Genomic DNA, 26,587 nt, shown 5'->3' with positions numbered 1-26,587 from the left:
TGCAGCAGAAAGGGCCAAAAACATTTGTAGAGAAAGCTTTTTTTTTTTTTTAAGTTACAATCAAACACAAACTAAGAATTCCCAAGCTCCTCTGCTACTTTTCAGTTGTTACACCATGTGCAGCAATCTGTTGTGTTGTATGAGAGTTTTTATCTTCATGTTTCCCCAGGAACTACAGTTGCAGACTTAGGTTGACGAAGCATCTGCTTCATGTCTGGTCAAAGACTACAAGTAACACAGACATCTATGCTTCAGAGGCGGGGCTCTTCAGTATACTGCAAGGGGTAAAAGACCAGATGACAGAAATCTTCTGAAAGGAAGGTTGGTGGCTTATGTTTTAAAATTCCAGAACTGCCAGCCATAAACATTTAAAGCCTGTGGTATCTGTATACGTGGCATTGCTATAAACAGGCCGTCTTGTGCGTGTTGAGTACACTACATGGAATTTCAAAGTTTTTTCTCAAGGGCCAATGGCCTCTGAAAACAGATTCTGTTTCCATCCCTGGGGCCAAATAGAGGGGATGCAGCTCTGTGCATTGTGACTGATAACCAAGTAAACCAAGGGTGAATTGTTGCCTTGGAAAGCAAGTTAAAACACTTGCCAAAAGATCAGTAGCATTTTATGATGGCCTCATTAGAAAAGTCTAAGTAACAAAAGGTTATATTTTGTATTTTGTGATTTCTTGAGCAAATCTAGTCTCAAGTTTTTCTTTTTGGTGGTTAAAAATGAAAATAATAGAAATACTAGGGTTCAGAATGTAATCAGTGGTGGATGCTTTGCCTAGCACATGTGAGATCCTGTGTTCAATCCCCAGCACCACTAAAAAAATAAATAACAATAATAGAGCTGGATATAGCTCAGTGGTTGAACATCTATTTAGCATGTAAAGAGCCCTAGGTTTGATCCCCAGCATCATAAAATAATAATAATAATAATAATAATAATAATAATAATAATAATAATAATTGAGAGTCCCTTATCCAATTTCTCAACTAAATAGAAGACCTGATATATATATATAATGTAAAAATATTTTTTTCTGATTGATATGTACTAGATATGTACTATCAAGTTTTTAGTATAATCCAAAGTACCAAGTATGTAATATAATCCAACCAAATTGTCAACTCATTGTTTTTCATTGCAATGTTTATTATTATTCTTCTATTAATTTGTCCAGACACTTACTCCTTCCTTCTTTTATTTTTTCCTCTTAACAGAATGAGTTTCAAGCTTTCTCACTAAATTGGACAAAGACATTGAGTCTCTTTGACGGAGCAGGGTGAACTGAATTGTTTACAAGTTACTGGAGAAAGAGAGCGGTATGGCTACATTTTCTATCTATTTATTAAGAAGTAGATATACTGAAAGAAAATGAGATCAATTAAAGAATTTATATAAAGGCTCTCCTCTTCAACACTGTTTCATCTCTGTGAATTTGATTTTGAACTTTTGTTAATGCTCAATTTAGAATTGTGATTTTTGTTCTAAGCACAGTCAACTTAATATTTTAAACTACTGAACAGGTAAAATTCTCTGAAGAAACCCTTTTGCATATTGGTTGGTATGTGTTATTTGTTCATGTATGTTTGTCCTTAAAGAAAGGTTCATTGTTAAAATAGTTTTAAAGATCCAATTTGAATTCATTTGTATTAGAAATTTGTTTGCTTAAAGACTAAGAGCAATTATAAGATATTTGAAAAGCAAGATTTTAAAACAGGTGACTATTTTAAAGCTCTATACATGACATCTGCAATTAATTCCTACAAACAGTAAAAAGTAAAAAGTTCAATAGTCCTTGGGAAAAATCTATTTAAAATAACGTATCCCTTTAGGATGAAGCTTATTTTCTAACACATATTTTATAACAGATGCATCTCAAACTATCAGCAAGAAAAAAATTCAAAGGCCCTCTTAGTGGATTACTTGCCCTATTTTTAAACAGGGCATATTTAAAAAAAAAAAAAAAAATATATATATATATATATATAAAGAAATCTCCTGAAACATAAAGCTGGTGATTGCCCCCTAATGTCACAAAGCTGTGACTCTGAGGCCATGGTATGGCAACTAATAGAAATCCTTGGCACACATTGGTTACCTAAGGGAATAATAGAACTATTTACTGGAGTCGTTTGGCAAAAGGACACAAACATATGGCTTTGGTTTATATTCAGCATTGCCAGTTGTACAAAGTTACAGGACAAAGTCTACAACAGCAGTGAAAACTCAGAAATCAGAAGGAAGAGTCAAAATAAATCCACCTCCTTGTAACAGTACCCAAGCTTGTCTCAGGTCTAAGATGTCTTTTTTGCCCAGTGACTCTAGAAAGTTCTCTTTGAAAAGCATCTCATCTGTGGATAATGTGCATGAATGAGGCTCTCAGGTAGAACCGTTTCCCAGGGAATTATATGTACTTAATCTGATAGCAGACTGAATCTGCTTCATCCTTGAGGTTTGTATTCATGGGAGATAAGAAGAATTAGGAGAAATAAGGAGAATTATCAAAAATCTAAAGCATATACAACATTGAATTCACCAGCATTTATACAGAGATTAAAGACAGTACAGTAAGAGACATGCAGGCACAGAAAGTTGAAATCAATAATAGTGTGCCCCAAACAAAGGATGGAAAGTTCAAAAAATTTACAGATGTCATCATGGGTGGTATTTTTTTAAAAAAAGAATTTTTAAGTATATATTGTTTAGTTATTGATGGACCTCTATTTTATTTATGTATGTATTTATTTATTTATTTATAAGTGGTGCTGAGAATTGAACCCATTGCCTCATATATGCTAGGCAAGTGCTCTACCACTGAGCCACAACACCAACCCCTAAAAAAGGATTTTTGTTATGATTCATTTTTTAAAGTTTATTTTTTGAATGTACTCCTATTCTTCCTGAGTAATGGATAAATATATTAAAACTAAAAAATTAAAGAGAGTAAGAGCAGAGAAAAAAACAAACTTAAACATTCTAGATTAACCTTGCTCTCCAAAAGTCAACATTCTCCTTCATTTAGCCTTGAAGCTCATTTCCCCATAATTTTTGCTTATGTGACAGGTAAGCATCTTGCCTACCATTTTAGGCTGGTCCAAAGCTATGTTTAGAACAAATTGAGGCCAGCATTATCAAAAGAAAGGTCACTCAATGTAGGGTCCTTTGTTCCTCAATCTGGACAAATTTCATCCCAACATAATGGCATCATCTAGTTGCTTCATTTTGAAAATTGCCTTTTCCTGCTTCCTGGGTTTCTCTTTCTCATTTTTTGTGACTTCATTTGTGAAAAGTATCCACTGAGGAAAAAGTGTTCCTCCTGGAGAAGATCCTAGAACCTTTTCTCGGCAGCCACAGAACTTCCTCTCACCATTGCCATGAGTTCCTCAGGACTGAAAGAATATCTCACAAGAATGATGTTCTACAACATACTAAAGCACAGTGCCAATTCAAATGTCTCAGGAGAAGCACACAGTGAAATCTGCTGAAGAGGGGAAATCACTGCAAGTTCAGTGTATGCAAAGGACTTCTCAAATTAGAAGTCTCCGCATGAACTAACTAGACAGCATTAAGATTAATTGTGTAAGGGTTTTCCAAGAGTGCCTTCAAAACATGATCACCAGGACTTCTTCTACAAATATTAAAAACTCAAGACTATTAGTAAATGCGTCTTATAAATAAATGTTGAGGTCATTGTACAGAGTTCTGCTGAAAGGAGAAAAAAACCTCAATATCACCAAGGAATTTGTTTTACCCAGTTTTTAAGAATCGATTGCATATTTATTTGGAGAGATAGGGGTTGTTTGTCTGTTTGTTGGTTCAGTATTGGAGATTGAACCCAGGATGCTCTACTACTAATCTACATCCTCAGCCCTTTTATATTTTGAGACAGGGTGTCACTAAGTTGTCCAGCCTAACCTCAAATTTGTGATCCTCTTGCCTCAGCCTTCCCAGTCACTGGGATTACAGGTGTGCATCACCTCATTTTAAATTTTTATTTATTTACTTACTTGTCATTAGGTTAAAATAGAATATTGAGTGAAAAATAAAATATAAAGGAATTAAATACCAGTTAAGAGGCTTGCATGAATGAAATCAAAATTGATTTTTTGAGTTTTACATATTGCTTCTTGAATCTCTTCCTCCACAAAGAAGCAATTCTGAAACTTTCTGTTCAGCCCCAAAGAAGGTCCCAGATCTGTGGCCTGGGGTAACAAGAAAGAGAACTCTTTGATGCCCCTGATGTAAAAAAAAGGATGGGCAAGTACAAGTAATTCAGAAACCACTTTGTACACTTCAATATAGGTTTATAAGTATATAAAGATGTTAAATGGGAGTTTTCCACATTCAACTAAATAGTTCATGTTATTCTAAGGTCAGGTTTTCTTCTTCACTACAAATCTACTTATTTCCATTTCTAATTCTTGTGCACATCCTTCCTCCAAATTTTGCTTTTTGACATTTGGTATTTTATAAAATTCTTTCCCTCTTGCAATTTTTTTCATGTGTTCACTTCTTTCCCCTGGAGAACTGAAACATGAAGCCTTTTTAAAAATTTTCTTTGTGACTTTATTATGAATTAAATGCTGAGCAAGAATACTTTTTTTCTTCTTTCTATTTAAATACTATATACAATATGTCCATATTTGTAGGTTAAATGAGATTTTTCTTAAAGTAAGTGTTACAGATCAGGAAAAATTAGAATAACAAAGGTCAACTTCAGTCTTCTTATCCCTGCTGAGAACTGGATTGTGAAAGCCAGTAAGAGCTCATTATAGGAATCTCGGCCTATATATTCTATTGTTCTCATCCTTAAACTATGAAATCTGGAGAAGGACAAGATTTTAAAAAATAAAATTTCCAATCAAGAAAAGGAATAACTCAAAGTTTACAAAGTTAATTGCAGTCTTTTCAAAACTATTGGGTGGGGGGTGGTAAGCAATATAGATAATTAAACATTATTTTGAAGTGGAAAAAAAAAACTCTCTAAGAAGTGGTATATTCAAGATTGCAATACGTATTGTTTAGGTCATTTTCTTGAACCATACCATGAACTTGTGACTCTTCTATCATTCTGGAAGAATTAGAAAGTATGATAATTGACCCCTAACTCTGGGTCTTGAGACAGGTACTAAAGTAGAAATCTCTACCTTGAATGACTCACCACCTGAGCAAGGTACCTTTGAAGACAAGGGTTCATTTTATGAAAATAAAGTCTTTCCATTGGCAATTTACTCATGGAAATAATCCAAATTAAGAATACTTTGAATTTTCTACTTCTATGTACAGGAACAAAGACCTGTTTTTGAGTTAGGGTGGATGAGGAGAGAGAACCCTCTCATGAACGTTTAAATTCCCCACCCCTAAAAATAAAAATACATATGCTTTAGATGTCTGATACATGATTAGAAACTAAACTTAGTAATTATTGTTCCCCAGTTATGAAGGACAGAATGAAGGTGAAATAGATAGCTCATAAATAATGGCCTTGATCTATTTTACTCTTACTCAGCCCACAAGCTAAATTTGAAAACTTAGTTTTATGAATGACTTATCAGTTTTTAAATGTTTATAGAGGGTGAATGTGCTACACCAACAGGAGAACAATAGCTTAACAAAATACAATTATGAGACCAGCATTCCAAGCACATTCATGGGGAGGTCCATGAATATTTATGCATTCCTTCCAAGGACTTTAATGTGGAGATGGTTGCATGGGGTGGAGACAAGACTCAGACCCTTGAATAGAGGAACTGCAAAATAGAATCTAGTTAAAAGTTATTAGAAAAAAGGTTGCATTTGAGTATGTGTCTGAAACTTTTATGTATAACTTCTGGCATCCTTTGCAATGTGTGCTTCGGTTTTAGTAAGAAACTCATGGAACTCAACCTCCCCTTTTTTTGGGGGGGGTATTTTTTTTTAGGTGGCTGGGGAGAGTTAATAGCACCCATGTGGCAGGATGATAGACTTGTGTTATGTGGATGCTCTCCCATGGGAATAGCTTCCTCAGAAATATTTGATGGGTTTCATCTTTTTAACCCTCACATGCTACTGATCTCTCTTAATCTAGTTATTTGTGTAGCACACGGAAGGGCCTTGCATGAGTTGAGCCACTTTATATGAAACAGGGATGTTCCCTGGAGGAGGGGGATTTCACAAGGCAGTGCTCACCATCCTGAGTAAACCAAGCCATTTTAATCTTAGGCAGTGTCATATTTGTCGTAAACTCGTGCAGTTTTAAAAGAAGAAAAATTGACAGGGGGAAAAAATCACCTCTGTTTTATTGTTGTTTTCTCTTATTGTGTAGTTTTAAAATATTCATAACAATGAACCATTTTATTTAGACGAAAGCAACTGCTGTTCAACCAAAGTGGTGAACACTTTTTGTTTGCTAATTTAAAAAGCAGTTCAACGATTGGTATGGTGTTTATTATGAAGCAATGACAAAAGAGTTCTGGTGGTTTTAATAGTTTTAGCTTACGAGAGGTGTCGTTAATTTCGTCTGTAGTGTTGCAGGTGAAAAAATGCACAATGGATAAATAGTCTATATTGGTTTAACTGAACATAATATATAGTGTGTTCTGGAGTTGTTTGTCTCAATAGACTATAGTAATCAAAAGTAATGAACCTATTATGTGCAGGACCTTGGAGAGCGTCGAATGGCAGTAAAAGTGTGGCACATAAAAGGTTTATTAAAGGAAATTAAAGTCCATCATTGCCACACCTGCTCCCCTATTATAAGTCTATGGCAGGTCAGTGCCTTCAATCACAACCTAGCCTCAGAGAGCAGAGACGCAGCTCCCATTACCATGGCAGTCACACTGCCTCTCTGCTCATGTCAGGATTTAAGGATGGGAGCCACGGAGTGCGCCTTCTGCCTGCCTCTTATTTTCAATGGACACAACAACTTATTTATATTTAAGAATTCTTTCTAACAGCATACAGAAGTGAATTAAACTAAGAGAATGATGAGCAGATTCTAGTGAAATGGATAGATGTCTTCAAGTCAGAGTCCATGAAACTAAAGTGCCTCGAAAGTCTTTGCATCCCTTTGATAATTTATTTGATTGCATTTAAAATATTTAGTAATGATGGAAATTTGATATTGCCACAGACCTTCACTTTCTGTTTACATTCAGATGACTATAACCAATATAGTTTTTTTGGAATTTGGGGTGTAAATATAGGTTTTGTTGATAGAATTTTCTCATTCTAGGGGAATTACATGAGTTTGGCTTCAAGTTGCTTATTTAGACAGTTATTTTCCTTAGAAAGACGTATGTATAGGGAAGGGTCTATAAATGTAAAAGAATCAGATTTTAATAAATCCATCTAAAATATTTTGATTTAGCATTTGAGGTTTTATCCCTTTCATGACCACAGTAATCAGTCTTTTTTTTTTTTTTAATCACTATACATTTGAAACACTTAAAAACACTTGTGGGCAAGGATATCAGCCTTCTTGTTGCCGTTCTCTCTGGTTTCCAGCATCTGTAGATGTGTCTCTTAAACTAGTAGTATTTGAGGGCAGTCACAATCAGTTCCCCAGAGAGTCAGAATGGGATTCAAGGGCAAGGAAGGGCACTCTGTTTTTCACCGTGACCTTCAGAACTTCTAACTGCATATTTTCGTATTTTCATCAATGTCAAAGGCATGACCTCAGAACTTTGTGTTCATGTTACAGATGGATGCAGAAGCTGAAGATAAAACGCTGCGGACTCGCTCTAAAGGAACGGAGGGTGAGTTAGCAAACAGGTTTCCTGACACTGTGCCCACCATACCATGAAAGATGGGAGTGCCAGTGTCCTCTGTCCCTAGCGTGTAGTCAAAATGATTACACCTTCCTTGGGGCTTTTTTTTATTCAAATCAAGCCAGAATACTGGCTCTTGGCATTGAGAAGCTAAATATTATGAACTAAGAGTTAAAGGACTCTGGAAGGTCCAAATGATATATGATGCTCATTTTTACAAAATACAATCATGAGTGCATTTGAACATCATGCAAAATATCCTAAGGTTCAGCAAGGGAGGAATGTTTCATGGAGACCTTCAGATTTTAAAAGTGACCTTAAATGACCAAGGGAAAAACTGAATTGTTAGTTTATTGCTAAAGCGGATTTTGATTTTCATGTTATCTGGTTTAGTAGCTCCCAATCTATACTTTGTTCAAGTAAAATGATGATGTTTGTTTTTTGACTATTCCTGCTGGGAATTTCCGGCAGCTCTGCAAAGTAATGTTTGGAAGGTTTAACTTGCCGGTTATCCCTCTCTTTTTGTAACCAACAGATGGTAATGTAATATTGAAATATAAACAGGCCCTTGATGATCTAAACATCTGGAAAACAGGATTGACTGGCAATAACACCCCTTAAGGAAAATAACTTTTATTATAATTAGCTATATTTTTGTGACCCTTAATTCTAAGTGGGAAACTGTAGGTTCACCATGGCTCTGACAACACTCTGGATAGCTGTTTTCCCCACCCCACCCTCCTCAGGGTCTACCTTGCTTAAGAAGAGCTGAGCCCAGCTGTCACCCTGCACTTATCTGGAAAGGTTTTGACATTTTCAGTTGAAAATGGCTAATCAAGTTGAACACTTTTGTTAGCTATATGTTTATATATGTCAAGGTACTTAATTGCTGTTTAAGCAAAGTCCAAAATCACAAATATTTTTAACAAATTCAAGAATGCTTTCATTTCTTTATTTAAAATGTGACCAGTGCTTATCATCAGCGTTGCTACCCAAACTTCAGAATATTTCTGCACATCACATAGGACTTTTCTCTACTCAAACATACTGTCTTGTTTTTCAATTTTAGTTTTAAAGTAACCATATTTTTTACCCTCATAGTAATTCTAGACTCTAAATTTTTACCCTCATAGTAATTCTAGACTCTAAATTTTCATGAAGGTAAATGTCTCACTATTATACAAATTTCAGAGTTTCTTTCATTAGTTTCATATCTTTTTTTTTTTTTTGGTGCTGGGGATTGAACCCAGGCCCTTGTGCATGCGAGGTGAGCACTCTACCAACTGAGCTACATCCCCAGCCCTGTATTTGGAGTCTTCAAATCTCTTATTTTGACGTCTCAAAGCACACTACTCTCTCATACTTTCTAAATGAGGGTCTTTAAATTTGCAATTCTTTTTTGGACTTCGAATTCTTTTGGCACATGCACACATGTCTTAAATAGAGCCAAAATGTTCTTCTAGAAGTGAAATGACTGTTTCTTGTGAAGCATGAGTAATCTTGAAAACCACCTGTTGCCTCCCTCCATATGCTGCTTATCCTGGGTGTAGGCAGGTATTTATAAACATGAACTCCTATAGTTCCTAGCGTCTCAGTCAGAAAAACTGAAGCCCTTTTTCTCTAAGTTTCTTATTTTTAAAAGTTCATTGGTATTAACATTTTTGAAGCTTATGAGCATTCCTTTCTTCCTTATGTATAAAGTTTATGAAATAAAATCTTGGGATATATTCATTAGTAAAGCCTTGCCAGTTTTATTTGAATACTTGTTTAATGTCATTAAATATGTTATCTTGGGACTGGGTGTAGCTCAGTGGTAGAGTGTTATCTTAGCATGCATGAGTCCCTGGGTTCAATCCCCAGTATAACCCAAACATACAAACACACACACACACACACACACACACACACACACATCCCCACACAAAGAGAGAGGATAATATTGAAATTCTTTTGAATAATTTCCTATTAAAATAAATTTTATTTTAAAAAATAATTCAGATCTTCTACGTTCCTGTAATTTTTCAATGAACCTCTAAAGACAGATACTTAAAAAGTCCAAACTGTGACTACAAGGCCCCAGGGCCACCCAAGATACTAAACACAATGAGCCATCCTGGGACATACTCACCTGTCCTCTTATCTCCAGAGGACCAGAACAGAGAAGAATTAAGCCATACAGTGAGAAGCCACGTGGGGTCTATACTAACAATTCATCATTATTATCTTTAGATGGGTAAATACTTTCAATCACTTTTGAAAATTATCAGCTGATTCTTTCTCTTCTTTTTTTTTTGTTTTTTTTTTTTTGTTTGTTTTTCCAATAGTACCAATGGATTCCCTAATCCAGGAGCTCAGGTAAGATCTTCCCTACATTATTTTTTCTCATATTGATTGGTTTTATTATTAGAATGATTTATACTTTTAAAGCCTCACAATCCTTGTTTTAGAATAAGAAACAAGCCAAAGGACTTACTAGTCTCTATCTAAATACCAAAGAAGCAGAGAAAGGGAACATCTATACGGATAATGGATCCAAAACAATTTGCTCTTATATTCTAATAATAAAACATGGAATCATTTGGTATAATGAGAGTAATTTCCCACTTTTCTTTAAGGAATGTAGGCTGCCACACACTTTTTATACACCTACATGGTTAGATTTTATACCAAGGGTCAGTGAACTGAACTGCCATCTGTGACCTGATTAATGGATCACCAAGATCCTAAGTTATACACTTTTTATTTGAAATAATTAGATAATTCCATCAGGTAGCCACAATTTGTTTTTTTAACCTACACATTACAAGGTAATGTGACAAATAGGTTTTTTGAATGGGTCCATATGTTTCTACCTTAGATATCATAACACCTCAGACCTAATACTCTGAAAATTCCACCTGGTTTTGCAGAATAAATTTCAATTAGATTTTCTTTTACAGAGTCTTTGTTGAGATATAGTAAAAAAAAAAAAAAAAAAAAAAAGAAAAGAAAAGAAAAAAAAATGATGAAAAAATATACTTAAGAGGAAAAAAATAAAGAAAATGTGCTGATGATACATTTTCTGTCAGGAACAAAATGATCCCCTTGCCCATTTTCAAGGTTTGCTATTGCAATTTCAGAAAGTTCTAAATTCACTGTTTAGTCTGCCTTTTTAAAAACAGCAATGGTCTACATTTGTCCTTAGGGAAGTGTTTGAAAAATAGAGGATGTGTTATAGTATCTGACGCTCTTGAAATTTAGAAGGTATGCATTAACAATTTACATAGTTCTTTTTCCAAGCAAAGGTCCTTTGTGGTTCCCTGGAACACAGGTTGTCTTAGTTACTTCCCTGTTGCATATGACTCATTCTGCCTCAGCCTTGGTCCACCTGTTTAGAGGAACACATACCTATTACAATTCATCCTGATGCTCTTTTCTGTAGAAGTTTGCTTGTAGGGAATTTATGGCCATGACTGTGTTGTTAATCTTATCATTAATTTTTTTATGAACTATTTTAATAAGAGCAGGACATGTAGTACATTCACACAATTGGGCAGGATTAAACTATTGAAGTATTTGGCTCATTTAAATTCTTGCTTTTAAAATTTACTCTCATCTAAATTTCTATCTTTTTGGAGACTTTGTGTCTTCTGTAAAAGGATTGAGAGAAATTTAAAACAATCAAGTGCTCAAAATGTAAAAGATGTTTGCAGCACTATGAGAGGGTTTCCTGATGGTCTACCACAAAAACAGTGTCCATGACCATGACCAGCACCCCAGTGAACAAAACTGTCAGGTCTTTTAGGGAATCAAAGCTTTCAGAAGGCAAAAAGAAATCTTTTTAGTGATATATCTTGAAAATAGCTTGAAAAAAACAAGAATTTTGAGGGAATTAATATGTGCATTGACCTAAGGAAAAACACATAATTCAGAAAAAATGGAAGGAATTAACAGAGAAACAAATTTATGGGGAAAAAATGTTTAATATGACCGTAGTACAGAAATGGAAATTACTCTTCAAGCATGTTATCAGCATAAATGATTATAATAAACTAATATTTATTGAGGTCTTACATGCCGTACACTCAAATTTTGTCATCCAATTATCTCATTTAATCCTCAACAATAATCTCATAAGGTAGAAACTATGACTATTCAAGTTTTCAGAAAAATGAAGTGAAAATAAGCATTATCTGTAAATAGCCCAAGGCTACAAACTAGTAAGCAATCCAAACTTTAGACTCAACAGAGCAGCTTCTCTATCACTAGGCTATGCTTTCCCTCATCCATAATTAGTACTATCCAGAACATGAAATCAAAAAGAAGTAATTCATTGCTTATGTTTTTTTTTGAAATTCCACACTTTAACCTTCAGAGTTATCTTTCAACAACTTAGTTTTCTAAAATTTGGACAAAGAATTTATTTTATTTAAAAATGATAATGTTTCCTGTTCTCTTAGTTCTTTAGAAATCATTTATCTGTCAAAAATTTCATTTGACCTAATTCGTTATTAGACTAATTCAGAAAGATGATGGTAATTTCTGGGAAGATTCATGCATGAAACAAATTCCCTTATTTTTCTTTAATAAGAATGAGTTAATAGAAATTACTGATAATTTTAGAATTTACAAAAAGTTATGTTAAACAGAATGATCATGTTTAGGCTGAAGAGGTACCAAGCCATCTCTTAAGTGGCTTAAGTTGACCTAGGCATAATCCCTAATTATTATTCTATATACATCTTGGGGAGGGAGAGTACTGGTTTATTTTTAAAAACTTTATTTTTAGTTTCTTTTTTAATTTTTGTGCAACTTTTGTATAACTTTATTCATTCCCTATGATGTTCTTCTAATTTATTGTACCGATTTATTGTGATTCAGAATTGCAATCATGTGATTGAATTTCTGAGTACCCTTGGGGAATGTGGCATGTTTTCCCCAGTATGAAAGTTATGGCTATTTCGTAGAGAATACTGGCAACTTATTTAGTCCTTCTTTTTAGAATACATTGGACATGTTATTGCTTCCAGAGAGACTACTTACAAAAATACTAATACAAATGAAGCTAATTTAAATATACTGTATATTGTTCATGGCACTAATAAAAATTGATACTGACATTCTCATCTTCTTATTATACTCTATGTCAGCTACTATCATCACCATTAAAAAAGCAATTTATAACCACAGGCATACCTTTAATCATATTCCTTATTAGCATTTCCAGTCTTTCCTCTAACACAATTCAGGTTACAGGTGGTGTCGAGAAAGCTCTCTTGCGTCTTTCTAAATCATGCCCATTGCATTATCTCTGCTCTTTTCTTTTATTACTATTATCCTTAATCTGAACCTCATGCTATTGCATCTACTAATATTGGTAATTGTCTCATGCATTGGCAAAGTGTTTTACATCAGTCCAGCCCCCTTCCTCTAATTAGGAAAATATATTCTCGCTTCTGAAATGGCTTTTCTATGTGACTCCTTAGAGAGACAAATGAATTCAAGGCTCTTAAGTATTTTAGAGTCAAATCCCTCTGTCTTTTTGTGGTTTATTACTGCTTACCACTTGGTTGGCTTAAGTTTTGTAATAAAGTCTTTAATTTTGATGTATTTTTATTATTTTATATTATTTTATTTCATTTTTCACTTCATTTAAAACTCTCACTTGGGAGGTTGAGGCAGAAGGTTTGGAGGATTACAAGTTCAAGACCAGCCTGGACAACTTAGTGAGACCCTTTTTCAAAATAAAAAATTTAAAAAGTGCTAGGGATGTATCTTGGTGGTAGAATACCCCTGGGTTCAATCCTCAGTACTACAAAATAACAGCAACAAAAACAACAATAAAACATCATTTAGCATTTTCTTATAACTTTTTAGTGTTAAAATATTTTATGAGCTCTTCATTCAATAGGTAATAAGATTTAATAACATTTTATCAGTATGTGAAAGTTTTATGATTTGAAACTTTAGATGGATTTTTCTTTTTCCTTCTATCACATTTTATTTACTATAATCTTTTTATCAGTTAAATATAGCATTTTTATGTTTAATAGTTTTTTCCAATTTCTTTTTTTTTTAATAATATTTACTTTAGTAGTCATGATTTTATTGGAACTTCCATGTTGAGTAAAGACTTCCAGAGATAACACCTAAAGAAAAAACGAACAGGAGTTTATTCCTGATAATATGCATTCGATAAATTCATCATTCGGGTTAATTAATAGTTTTAATGACAAGTTTGGCTGAAACAACAGAGAAATCTTCCTCTTTACTTTCATTACTATCATTTCCAAATGCAGGAGTGTATATTTTGGGTATTTAGTGGCAGATTACTATATTCATGTTGCTAGTATATCTTTCTAAATATTATGGACAAACTTATAAATTACAATCTAAGAAATTGACATTTAAAGAAAACCCATTTTTCCCATAAGTCACTCTCAGGGAAAGTAAAGCTGACAATCACAGAAGATGATGATATGGATTTAATTTAGAAGATCAATGACTATCCAAAGCAGGGGGAGGCACCTATGGTCAGTCGGTCCCTCTCTTCACCTCCCTCATCTTTACCTCTTAGTAATAGTGGGACTCAGAATTAACAGGCAACTTGGACTCCTGACACTGGCACTCAAGGGAGATTATTTTGTTTTTACCATGCTGTACTGACGAGGGTACAAAAGTGTGTTAAAATATATCAGGGAAGCTTTTGAATAATGAAACAAAAGGAGTTTGTTGTTGAATGAAAAAACTTGACCAATTGTAATGCTATCACGTATTTGTCTATTTGCTAAGCCTCTTGCAGCATTTAGCTTGCTACGGAAGTAGACCCTCAATAGGTGGGTGTTGAATGAGCTGTTGAAGCAGTATGTACAGTATCTAAGTGAAGACATAAAAAAAGGCTAAAAGGTATTTTTCAAGGCAAATGACATTATCTATTTTTAAGTCATGAGCTGAGTTTAGGGAAGAGAAGTGCTTAATACATGCTCTTTTAACTAAGAAGCAACTGAGCCAGCATACCATTTTTACCCTCCACGTTTTGGATGAGATCTTAATTTAAACTTTCTCAATAAGTTAATAAATCAAGTTGAAACACATCCTGACCTACAAACAAACCCTGCTACATTTTTTTTAATCCTTGCACAGCCAGTCTCAGAGAACCTACTCTTCTTTCCTTCTAAATTGTTTTTCATGCATGTGATTTTAAATCTGTGTGAAAATATCTAGAAATGACACAAATATCTATTTTTCCCCCTCTCAAAATGTCACCTCCCAGGTGATGAGCTAGTAAGGGGCTTTTACTTCAGATTTTGCAGTGTAGGAGGCGTGAGTGACTTAACTTCCATGTGAGGCCCTTAAGAATCATTTTTAAATGGGCTAACAATGGAATCCATTCCTTCTAGCACACTCAACTCAGAAGACTAAATGATTTTGTTTTCTTCCGTTTGTACACAATATGTATCTAGTTGGCCTTCAGTATCTGTAAGTTCTGCATTTTCAATTCTATCAACCATTGGATGGGAGATATTTAAAATTTCTAGTATTTTTAATTTTTAAAATTACATCTGTACTGATTACATACAGACTTTACTTTATTGCCATTGTTCTCTAATCAATATAATAGAACAACTAATTACATAGCATTTACATTGTAGTAAATATTAGAAATAATCTAGAGATGATTTAAATGTAGGGGTGGATGTGCATAGGTTATATGAAAATAATACAGGATTTTATATGAGGAATTGAGCCTCTGCAGATTTCATTATCTGAGGGGGTCCTGGAACAATCCCCCGAGGACACTAAGGGATGACTGCATGTGTGTGTGTGTGTGTGTGGGGGGGGTGTATATGTGTGTGTGTGTGTGTAAATTGGAAGTATAAGGCCCTTGATAGCTCATTACCTGGGAGGTGATATTTTGAGAGGAAAAAAAATAGACATTAGTGTTATTTTTATATATTTTCATGCAGATTTAAAATTACATGTATGAAAAACAATTTAGAAGGAAATGACAGTGGCTTGTATATGTAAATATATATGCATATATGTTTATATATGTACTATATATAATATAGACTGTATGTATTATATATCACATATATATGGCCTATATATTATATGCTATATACATTTGGTATATAATATATCTAAGTGTATATAGATTATATATTTATATGTATTATATATTTTTTTACATACACAGGACATCCCCCAGTTTAAGTGTATATGTTCTATTTTAAGTTATAACATTTCTGTTTCCAAAAAATATTATGAGGCTAAAAAAAAAGTCCATAGACTTAAGATACTCAGAAACAAAGTAATAACAAGAAAACATGCTGTATTTTCTTTACCTTTTTTTCCTCCAGGTTCAAATATTATCACAAGGATATTGGTGGCTTCAACCAACCATTGGTTTATAGAAGTCAAAAGCCCAAGGCACTGACATTTCTAGAAATCTGAGCTGAGGCAAAATATCAACATTGCAGACTGCATGTGAGGACTTACTTGCCCTATTGCTTTCAGATTTTTAGAGCTCACTTACAGAGATACTGTGTACATCCATTTATCATTTTTTTCTTGTAAAATAGATCTTTTTTTACCAGCAGAATTTACTGCTCTTGACTGAGGAGTGACTATATCTTTCAATATTTGTCCACTCAGTGCTTCTTCTGTGCCACTGTAGTATAGGTATTTCAGTGGGTACATATGAACAGCATTGATAATAAATTCAGCAAATTACATAATAACATGATGGGAAGTGACACAAACAAAGTGCTATACAGGCATGGAGAGAAAGATCACTTCCCACTTGGGACTCAAAGGTGACCCTTGAGCTGTCTGTCTCAGAGCAACAGCAGCAACCCTGGGTACTAGTTAGAAATGTAGGCTTTCAGGCTCCTCCACAGACTTGCCTTTTAACAAGATCTGTAAGAAACTAAGGTACCTATTAAAGTTTGAGAACACAAGACTCCATGGTTTACCCAGCAAAGCTCTTCTCTCCATTGCTGTTGTTCAGTGGCAGAGGTTAGCAGAAAAGTCGAGTCTGGTTTCTTTTGGAATTATCTTTGAGTTATGAATTCTTAGGGAATGTTGTTGGTTGTTTGCATTTCTGTTTGATGAAGGGGAGCAGAATAAGTTATGTTAACAGTCGTAGTAAAAATCACATGCTTTTTGGTCTTTTGTGAGACTTTATTTTTACCTCTTGGAAGTTTTTGAAATTAACCAGATCTTCCTTAAATATTTGTCACATATCATTAGAAAGAAAATTTAGGTAAGGACACGTTTCAAACTCCATTTTATATGCCTCCATAGAGGGCTCTATAGCCATCTAGATTGTGTTCTCAATATTTAATCATTATTATGCATCAAACAAAACCTATAACCTGTCAATTTCTGTGTCACACAACTCCCTTGCAACTCTGGTATGTTGATGACAGATGATGCAGAGGCTTCTTTGAACTTGGTCAGGCATTTCAGAGTTAGTTTGTTCCTTTTGGTCCATCCCCAACACAACACAAAATTATTTAACACCATTTCTCCTTTACCCTCAGTCCTCATTGAAGGAATACATTAACTTTAGTCATCAGAAAGAGCTCTTTTTATCTTTGTGTTATATTTTAAGTAAGACCTATCTGAGGTCCTATTTCAATTGTATTATATGCTTACAAACATGTTTCTAACACCTTGTAATTTTTTTCCTACTCTAAGTGTGCACAGAAATAAATATGTGCTATCATGTTGACAAAAATGACTTCTCCCTACAATAAAAACTTTGTATTTGGGTGACTTCTTCTAATTCTAATGTGAATTCTCACGTAGAATTTGACTGAGTCATGTAATGGAAAGAACACTGGGTTAATAGCTGCATTGGGTTCTGAGAGAACTTACTAGTTGTGTGACCTTGGAGATGAGTAAAAAGGTCAGCACTTGCTGCTCTCTTGATTAAGGAAATGCTTTTCTATAAAGCACTTTTACTCCTAATCTGTGGGTTCACCCCCCACCGCCCCCATCCATCTCAAAGCATACTGAAATTGAACCTGTTGCTTTATTCAGCAGTGTCTTCTGAGTTCCTTTCTGCCTTTAAACTTGGGAATTTTCCTTGCTTAATTTTTCTCCTTGTTAATTTTTTCTTCCCTATAAAAGGAAATAATATTTTTTAAGCACCCACAGTCTACCCCCAAATTTTTGTTCTTCTAATCTTGTCACCATACTGTTTTCTAAGGAAATTCTATACCTAAGGGTGCTTCTCATTTTTCATTTTATAAAACACTCTTCCAAAAAAGAACACCACTCTTTCCATCTCAACTCTGCAACAGACTGTGCCTAACAAAATTCCCTCCTTTGTCTTTTCCCATGTGGCATTTGTGCTTATCATTTAAATCTCAGGATTCACATCATCTCCTCCTTGAAGTATTCTGTGACCTCCCAGGCTGACAGACATTTTGTTTTTCCATTGTGTTTCCAAATCACCTCTCTACTTGCCTGTTTTAAAGCACTTATTACTTTGAATCACAGCTCTTTGGTTATTCATTCATCCATCTGTCCACCCCATTCCGAATGAAGCAGGTCCTCTGCCATTGCGTTTATAGCTTTGGTTGGGGAGATGATAACAAAAGGAACACATCATATTTAAAAAAAAAAAAAAAACTTTAATTAAGCATATGTAATTCTGCCTTCTTTATATGCCACCAACTTCTTAAGGGCAAGGAATCTATTTCATTCCTTTTAATCCTAGTACATTCACTTGAGAAATGTTTATTGTACATTATCTAGCTGCTTGTTTTGGGAATAGATTATGTTAGTGATTCATTGTAAAGACATTTCAGTTGAACCTATTGATTCTCTACAACTAAGTGTCTTAATAGTGCCTTCAACTTCTTTCTTTCCAAGTTCTTAGGTTCCTTTCTTGGTCCTTTTCTGCCACTTAATTTTTAAGAAAATTTATTATATCGTGATAAGAACACTAACATCAGATCTACCATCTCAGTAACCTAGTTCTGCCACTTTATAACCAGGACTATTCAGACAGAAAAGCTCCCATGGTCCCTCAACTACAAATCAACCTGTTTTCTGTTGAATTGTTTCTAATTTGCTTTTCTACTACCCCTAAATGTTTTCCTCCATCAATATATTTTATCAATATATCAAATGTAAAAGTGAGGAGCATGGGCTGAGGATGTGGCTCAAGTGGTAGCGTGCTTGCCTAGCATGCGTGAGGCACGGGGTTTGATTCTCAGCACCGCATAAAAATAAAATGAAGATATTGTGTCCACCTAAATCTAAAAAATAAATATTAAAAAAAAAGTGAGGAGCTATTCTAGTATAATCTCCCTTGGTCTCATTTGGTCATTTTCATTCAGGAAGAGAAACCAAAACTGAAACAGAAGCGCATGCTGGCTTGTGAGTTGCTTCTCTGAAGGGGTCAACTGAGTAAGTCTGTGGGCAGGAGTAGCCTTGCACCATAAGGCCACAAAGCCAAGATACTTCCAGGACTTGTGAAAACTTAGAAGAAATCAAGAATGAGGCATGTAGTTCAGAGCATGCATGAGACCCTGGGCTCCATCCCCAGAATGCAAAAAATAAAAATAAAAGTAGAAGACAAAATCAAAGGCTGGAACAGCTAGCTTCAGAAAAGTGTAGATAACAAATAACACCATTTGAACTGAATTTCCTTTAGGATCTTCATGGTGGTTCTCATCACAGGGACATACCATACCATCTGTGGGAAGACTCAGATAGGATAGGGAAGCTATCTCTAGAGACTCATAGCAAAATCAAGGGCAGGAGTAGGGGTGCAACCTGTAGGGAAACAAGGTGCCTGTGGGAATATGATCTCCACCTTCCCCCAGTGTAGAAATCATAGAGTACACTCTGTTCTTCCAGGTTAATCCTGTGAGAATTGAGTAAACGTAGACTCCTGGATTCCTTAAAGTGCTCGTGGTAATTGCTACACAGCCCCCAAGGACCCTGAGTCCTTGTTGCATGTGGAAGTGGCACAAAGCCTGCAGTCTATCCCAAAGGATTACTCAAGCTTGAAGGAAGGACTGGAAGACTCATCTTCTTATGGCCACGAGAAACTAGATATCCCAGTACTACAGCCTCCCTGATTTCCTCCTACCTCTCAGACTATATCTGCTTAGTCCTCCTTCCTGGTCCCTCCTCAGTTCCCTAGTCTCTAAACACTAGATTCCCAGAGGTATATCCTTGATCCTCTTTGCTGGTGATTTCATTCACTCAGGGCTTTCAGCACATTTGCATGTAAATAAATTTACCTCTCCAACTCTCCTCTCCTCCCTGAACTTCAGACTGTGGAGTCCCCAAATGGGTCCCCAGGGAGTATCTCACACCTCATACAACAGAACTTGAGATAAAAATCTTCTACCATAAATCAGACATGCCTTACAGCCTTTCCCTGTAACAGTAAATGGGGAAGTCCAAGAACTTTGAGGACATCCTTCCTTGCCTCATCTCTGTACACTGTATGCAGTCTGTCCACATGGGACAATACCCCTAACTCCAAGTAAATCTTCAATCTGACTGTTTCTCACCACCACCACTGCCATTACTAGGCCCCCCAGTCACCACTGCTCACCTGAATTATTACTCTTGCTTCTTCAAGAGTTTCTCTGCTCCAGTTCTTTCTCACAGTTACTTCATCAAAGCATCCAGGAACCCCCCATTTGGTTTCCTTTTTTTTCAGAGGAAAAGATGAAGTCTTTACTCTGGTCTGTTCTCTCTTCTTTCCATTGCCTCTTGCCTTCCTGGGTTCCACAATCCAACCTCCCAGACTTCACACTGCCTCTGGCCTTGGAATGCTCCTCCTGGTGCCTGGATGTCATTACCCACACAGCTGAGTGTCTCCCCCCCTCACCTCTTCATGTTTTTACTTAAATGCCTCCTTCTCAACACAATCTTGCCTGACCTTTAAAGTTGCAAGTTCTTAGTTTTCACCTTTCTCTATCCCCCTTTCCTTATTTTTGGTTTGGGGTTTTTGTTTTGTTTTGTTGTTGTTGTTAGTGTGTGTGTGTGTGTGTGTGTGTGTGTGTATGTGTGTGACCTTCTGACATGGAATTCGGCCGTTTATTTACCTTGTTTCTAGTCTGCCTGCATTCACCACAATGTATGTTGTGTGAGAACAGGAATTGTTATCTCTGAGATAACATCCACAACACCTAAAATAGTGCCTGGCACATATTTGGTGCTAGAAAAAAATGTTTAATAAGTGAGTGGAAAAATTTGAATAAATATGTTCTGTATACTCTAGAATGAGACACAGAAATTCACAGGTTTTGAAAACTAACAACCTAAAAATAATAAAAATTTACTGTAATAATTCCTGTAAAATAGATTTATGTTGGGAACACAATGGAAGGAGCAATTTATTCTGGCTGGGAGTTTGACCAGAGTTTGCAGGAGAAGCTCCTGCTGTCACAGAGCAGGCACTCTGTAGAGATGTATTAAATTAGGCTGAACTACACATTCTTCAAGCAGCCTGGTTCTTGACTTGCTGGGGGGTTTCTTGTCAGCAGGAGGTGAAGGTGGGATCAAAAAAGGAAATATAGATAATAATAAAGATGGTCCCTTGAGTCCACATGAAGAACACTTCTTCTCTCCATTGCTTTGAACTCACTTCTTCTTACCCATCTTTAATAATATATTCCCACATTTTAAAAAGCAATGTAAAATCATACATCAGAGAAGGCATATAGTCTAAGGGCCACATATCTTAACTTTTTATAATTTTGTGTTTTAATGACTTGGCTTTGATTTGCTTTTTGCCATATTTAAAACAAATATAGGGCAATTTCTTGATAATGCAGTAGGGCCAAGCCTGCAAATAGGTTTTAACCTCATAATGCTTATTTACCATGGGAACATCCTTATAAATAATGATTGACAGAAGAGCTCTCAGAAGTCTATCCAACCAGTGTGTGGGTCACATAGGAAAGTGAGAATCTTGAGCCCTTCTCTGACTTATAGTGCTTCTTTTATGTTAGTAACTGTGCAGACACTTTCACATATCCTGTGTCACTTGATCCTGAGCACCAAAAAGTGGGTGCTACTGCCTACACTGCCTGTTTGAGTGAACTCTAGTTCGGAACCATGTTACTCATAGGTTGCTTCATTCCCAGGGAAGGACTTAGTCCATCTTATTCTGCTATAATAGAATGCCACCAAGTGGTTAAATTATCACAATAGAAGTTTATTTGTCTTGTGGTTCAGAAGGCTGGGGAGTTCAAGTCCAGGGGATTACATCAGGTGAGGACTTTGAGCTGTCTTAACATCACAGAAGGCATCACACGATGAGACAAAGAGGAAAAGATGGCAAACTCCACCTTTTTGAACTAACCTATTCCTGAGATTGAGGCCTTAATTGTTCATGAGGCAAGTTCCCCCATGACCTAATCACCTTTTCAAGGCCCCACCTTTATGATGGCAGCTAAATTTCATCATGGGTTTGGAAGGAACATTCAAATTATAGCAGGGGATAACCAGTTTATATTAATGTGAATGAGAATATAAACTGTTAAAAATATTATATGAAAAACGTTATGTGGTGGAATATTAAATCAGGGTGCAAACACTGGTAAAATGTTCTGTCCTACCCTCATTGATGAATGGAAATGTTGGGGTACCCTGTGAAAACCTGCAAGGCCAGCAAGGTGACCAGCCTGCCAGGGTAGATAAATGACAGGCATAATAGGATCGTTGCATTGGACAGATTTGGGGCACTTGCAGTTCCCTAGAAGAGGAAGCAGGTGGATCAGGGAGGGGCCATCCCTTCCAGTTGTGTTGGTTGGGAAGAAAGGCACAGATATACCCAGAAGGGGTTAGGGTTACAAGAAATAACATATGGAACACTCAGGCTTCATTTTTAATTGAGTGACTCTAGATCATGGACAGCCTTTAAAAGCTGTTATTTCTGATTCAGTAGGATAGTTGGCTGTTAAAACATTTAACAGATTTGTGTTTATACATATGTATGCATACACACACAATCACACACACACACACAAAGGATACATTATACATACATTTATATATGCATAATTATAATAATACATCAAAGTAAATGATCCCTATGAATTAAATACTCATTTGACTATTTCAACACATGGTCCTCCTTTTACATATTATTCCAGTATGCTAGCAAGGCCTATTGAATAATTTATGGTGTGTTTTGGTGAAGGTGAGGATAAATGAGAGCTTTCCAAATATCGAAAAATTCTTTCTCATATTTAGCAGAGATCTTGTATATATTCTATAGGTTTCTAACTTTTTAGTTCAAATGAAAAGAGGAATACAGAATTATGGGCCAAATCTCTGCAGTCAGGTAAACATCAAGAAATGAAATGGACATTTATGATACTAGTTTCAAGCAGCCACATGATCTTGAGAAAGTCTCTTATCTATGTTACTTTAAATCCCTGAAATTACTAAATTAATCATATTACTGGAAAAAATTTTTATAGGTGTGTATGTGTATATATTTATTTTGTCTTGTTTTCCTTTCCCTCTCTGGGTCTTAATCTCATGTTCCTGTGTCTCTGTCTTCTAGACTTTCTTTGGTTTGCTATTTCTGCCACTTTTTGACTAATTCATTCTCCCCCATGCCCCACCATACACACACCTTCATTTCCTTCCTTCCTTTTTTTTTAAATTTTTTATTGTTGGCTGTTCAAAACATTACATAGTTCTTGATATATCATATTTCACACTTTGATTCAAGTGGGTTATGAGCTCCCATTTTTACCCCATATACAGATTGCAGAATCACATCAGTTACACATCCATTGATTTACATATTGCCATACTAGTGTCTGTTGTGTTCTGCTGCCTTTCCTATCCTCTACTATCCCCCCTCCCCTCCCCTCCCCTCCCCTCTTCTCTCTCTGCCCCCTCTACTGACATTCATTTCTCCCCCTTGTATTATTTTTCCCTTTCCCCTCACTTCCTCTTGTATGTAATTTTGTGTAACCCTGAGGGTCTCCTTCCATTTCCATGCAATTTCCCTTCTCTCTCCCTTTCCCTCCCACCTCTCATCCCTGTTTAATGTTAATCTTCTTCTCATGCTCTTCGTCCCTACTCTGTTCTTAGTTACTCTCCTTATATCAAAGAAGACATTTGGCATTTGTTTTTTAGGGATTGGCTAGCTTCACTTAGCATAATCTGCTCTAATGCCATCCATTTCCCTGCAAATTCTATGATTTTGTCATTTTTTAATGCAGAGTAATACTCCATTGTGTATAAATGCCACATTTTTTTTTTATCCATTCGTCTATTGAAGGGCATCTAGGTTGGTTCCACAGTCTTGCTATTGTGAATTGTGCTGCTATGAACATCGATGTAGCAGTGTCCCTGTAGCATGCTCTTTTTAGGTCTTTAGGGAATAGACCGAGAAGGGGAATAGCTGGGTTCTTTCCAGCCTTCTTGCCTTCATTCCTTTTATTCCCTTCCATCTCACACTGTGTATACTTACACTTCCTTCTTTTCATCTTTTTATTTTCTCTTTCACTCAAATTTTTGATTCAAGCATTCATTCTAGAGAACAGAAGGATATCAGTGGTTTATTCTTTTTCAGTACTAATTAGACCTTTATGTTTCCAGAACTTCATTTAAAGCCCTCCTAAACTGACTCCACTTTCCTTATGTGGCCCTGGTTTGAGTGTTTCTGAGGATGATTGACCCATGGAAATAAGGATGGATGTTCCAAACTCATCACCAGTTAATGATTTTTACTTTGTGGATAAGTGAGATCATTAGTAAGGATGTGCCTGCCTCCTAAACAGAAACAGAAACTTAATCTTTGATAGGTTTGGATGTAGTGCCTAATAGAGATAATTTTTTTAAGTTGTTCACAGTAACCTTTCTTCCCCCTTGACTTGTCTAGATAATTCATTTGAACTCAAGTTTAGGTGCATGCATGAAATATTAATTACCTTTGGTTGTTTTGTTCAAGAGTAACTTGAGAGCAGACTTTTTTTAAAAAGTGCATTATACAGTCATTGTCAGTTGTTTCATTCTGGCATCCCCATTCAGAAATGAGAGCTGAAATTTTTGAAATGGAGTTTTGCCAGTATGTGGATATTGGTTCTGCAAAATATAAAGTTCTTGCTTTAAATGAAACAATGAATAACTGTTATTCATTTTGAAGTTCAACTCGTATGAAAAAGTTAACTATTTCTCCTTCTTTAGAAATATGCATGCAAGTGTTCTGTTTCTCCATAAACTGCAGAAAGTTCTGGCACAGTGCCTAGAGGATACATAACAGATAGCCTGTGGCCTCTAGGAAGTTTCAGGCACTGTTCTACAGCTGAGATACAAAGTCAGGGAGAAGATACCCAGGATGTCAGTGCTCACGAAATTAACTCAGACATTCATCAAATAAAATAAGCTAGGATGTTGATTAAGTGGTGGGATGAATGAAGCTTTCTGCACCATTCAGGAGAGTGATTTGAAAATATAAAATTTCCTCCACTTATGATGGAGTTACATTCCAATAAATCCATCATTAATTGAAAATATTATATGTTGAAAATGCATTTAGTACTAAACCTCCTCGCTTAGCAACACTGTAGAGGGTAGCTTGTTCACCCTTGGGATCACATGGCTGAATGGGGGCTGCAGCTGATGTCCAGCGATTTTCCCTCATGGCAGTAGCCCAGAAAAGGTCCAAAAATCTAAGTTACAAGTGTGATTCTACTTGAGAGTTTATCACTTTTGCACCACTGTAAGTCAGTTATTAAGTTGAACCATCACAACAAGATGGGTATGTTGAAGATATTCGTTTGGGTTTGTTTGTTTATTTATTTATTTGTTATTGATTTTTTAAAAATGACAGTAGAATGCATTACAATTCTATGTATATCTCTGTTTGTATATAAGTATGTTGACACCCAATTCGTGTCTTCATACATGTACTTTGGATCACATTCTACCATTTCCTTGCTAATCCCCTGCCCTCTCCCTTTTCCTCCCACCCCTCTTTCCTATCTAGAATTCATCTATTCCTCCTATGCTCCCCCTCTTTATCCCACTATGAGTCAGTTTCCTTATATCAGAGAAAACATTCGGCATTTATTTTTTGGGATTGGCTAACTTCACTTAGCATTATCTTCTCCCAATGCCATCCATTTACCTGCAAATGCCATGATTTTATTCTCTTTTATTGCTGAGTAATATTCCATTGTGTATATATGCCACATTTTTTTAATCCATTCATCCACTGAAGGGCATCTAGGTTGACTCCACAGTTTAGCTATTGTGAATTATGCTGCTATAAACATTGATGTGGCTGTGTCCCTGTAGTATGCTGTTTTTAAGTCCTTTGGGTATAGTCTGAGGAGAGGGATAGCTGGATCAAATGGTGGTTCCATTCCCAGGTTTCTAAGGAATCTCCATACTGCTTTCCCTATTGGCTGCACCAATTTGCAGTCCAGTCCCACCAGCAACGCATGAGTGTACCTTTTTTCCCCACATCCTCGCCAACATTTATTGTTGTTTGTCTTCATAATAGCTGCCATTCTGACTGGAGTGAGATGATACCTTAGAGTATTTTTGGTTTGCATTTCTCTGATTGATAGAGATGATGAGCATTTTTTCATATATTTGTTGATTGATTGTATATCCTCTTCTGAGAAGTGTCTGTTCAGGTCCTTGGCCCATTTGTTGATTGGTTTATTTTTATTTTATTTAGTTATTTATTTGGTGCTTAGCTTTTTGAGTTCTTTATATACCTAGGGATTAGTGCTCTATCTGATGTGTGAGGGGTAAAAATTTGCTCCCAGGCTCTCTGTTCACCTCACAGATTGTTTCTTTTGCTGAGAAGAAAATTTTAGTTTGATTTCATCCCATCTAT

At 35.7% G+C, this 26,587-nt stretch overlaps 1 protein-coding gene across 1 annotated transcript in view; it reads left to right on the top strand.

The window, feature by feature from the left end:
* The first annotated feature begins 283 nt into the window (after positions 1-283).
* St18 (ST18 C2H2C-type zinc finger transcription factor) overlaps positions 284-26,587 on the top strand; it is a 108,790-nt gene continuing 82,486 nt past the window's right edge. The window contains exons 1-4 of the mRNA XM_046428626.2: positions 284-321; positions 1,222-1,323; positions 7,686-7,740; positions 10,077-10,107. Of these exons, the coding sequence (XP_046284582.1) occupies positions 7,686-7,740; positions 10,077-10,107 (86 nt within the window). The 5' untranslated portion in view covers positions 284-321; positions 1,222-1,323. The remainder of the gene's footprint in view (positions 322-1,221; positions 1,324-7,685; positions 7,741-10,076; positions 10,108-26,587) is intronic.

The sequence above is a fragment of the Marmota monax genome, unplaced genomic scaffold (genome assembly GCF_021218885.2).
Source record: "Marmota monax isolate L192 unplaced genomic scaffold, Marmota_monax_Labrador192_F-V1.1 WCK01_AAM20220418_F8-fsc00044, whole genome shotgun sequence".
NCBI classification, from domain to species: Eukaryota; Metazoa; Chordata; class Mammalia; order Rodentia; family Sciuridae; genus Marmota; species Marmota monax.
Note: the sequence above shows the minus strand (reverse complement) of the source record. Positions and strands in the feature narration are given on the sequence as shown.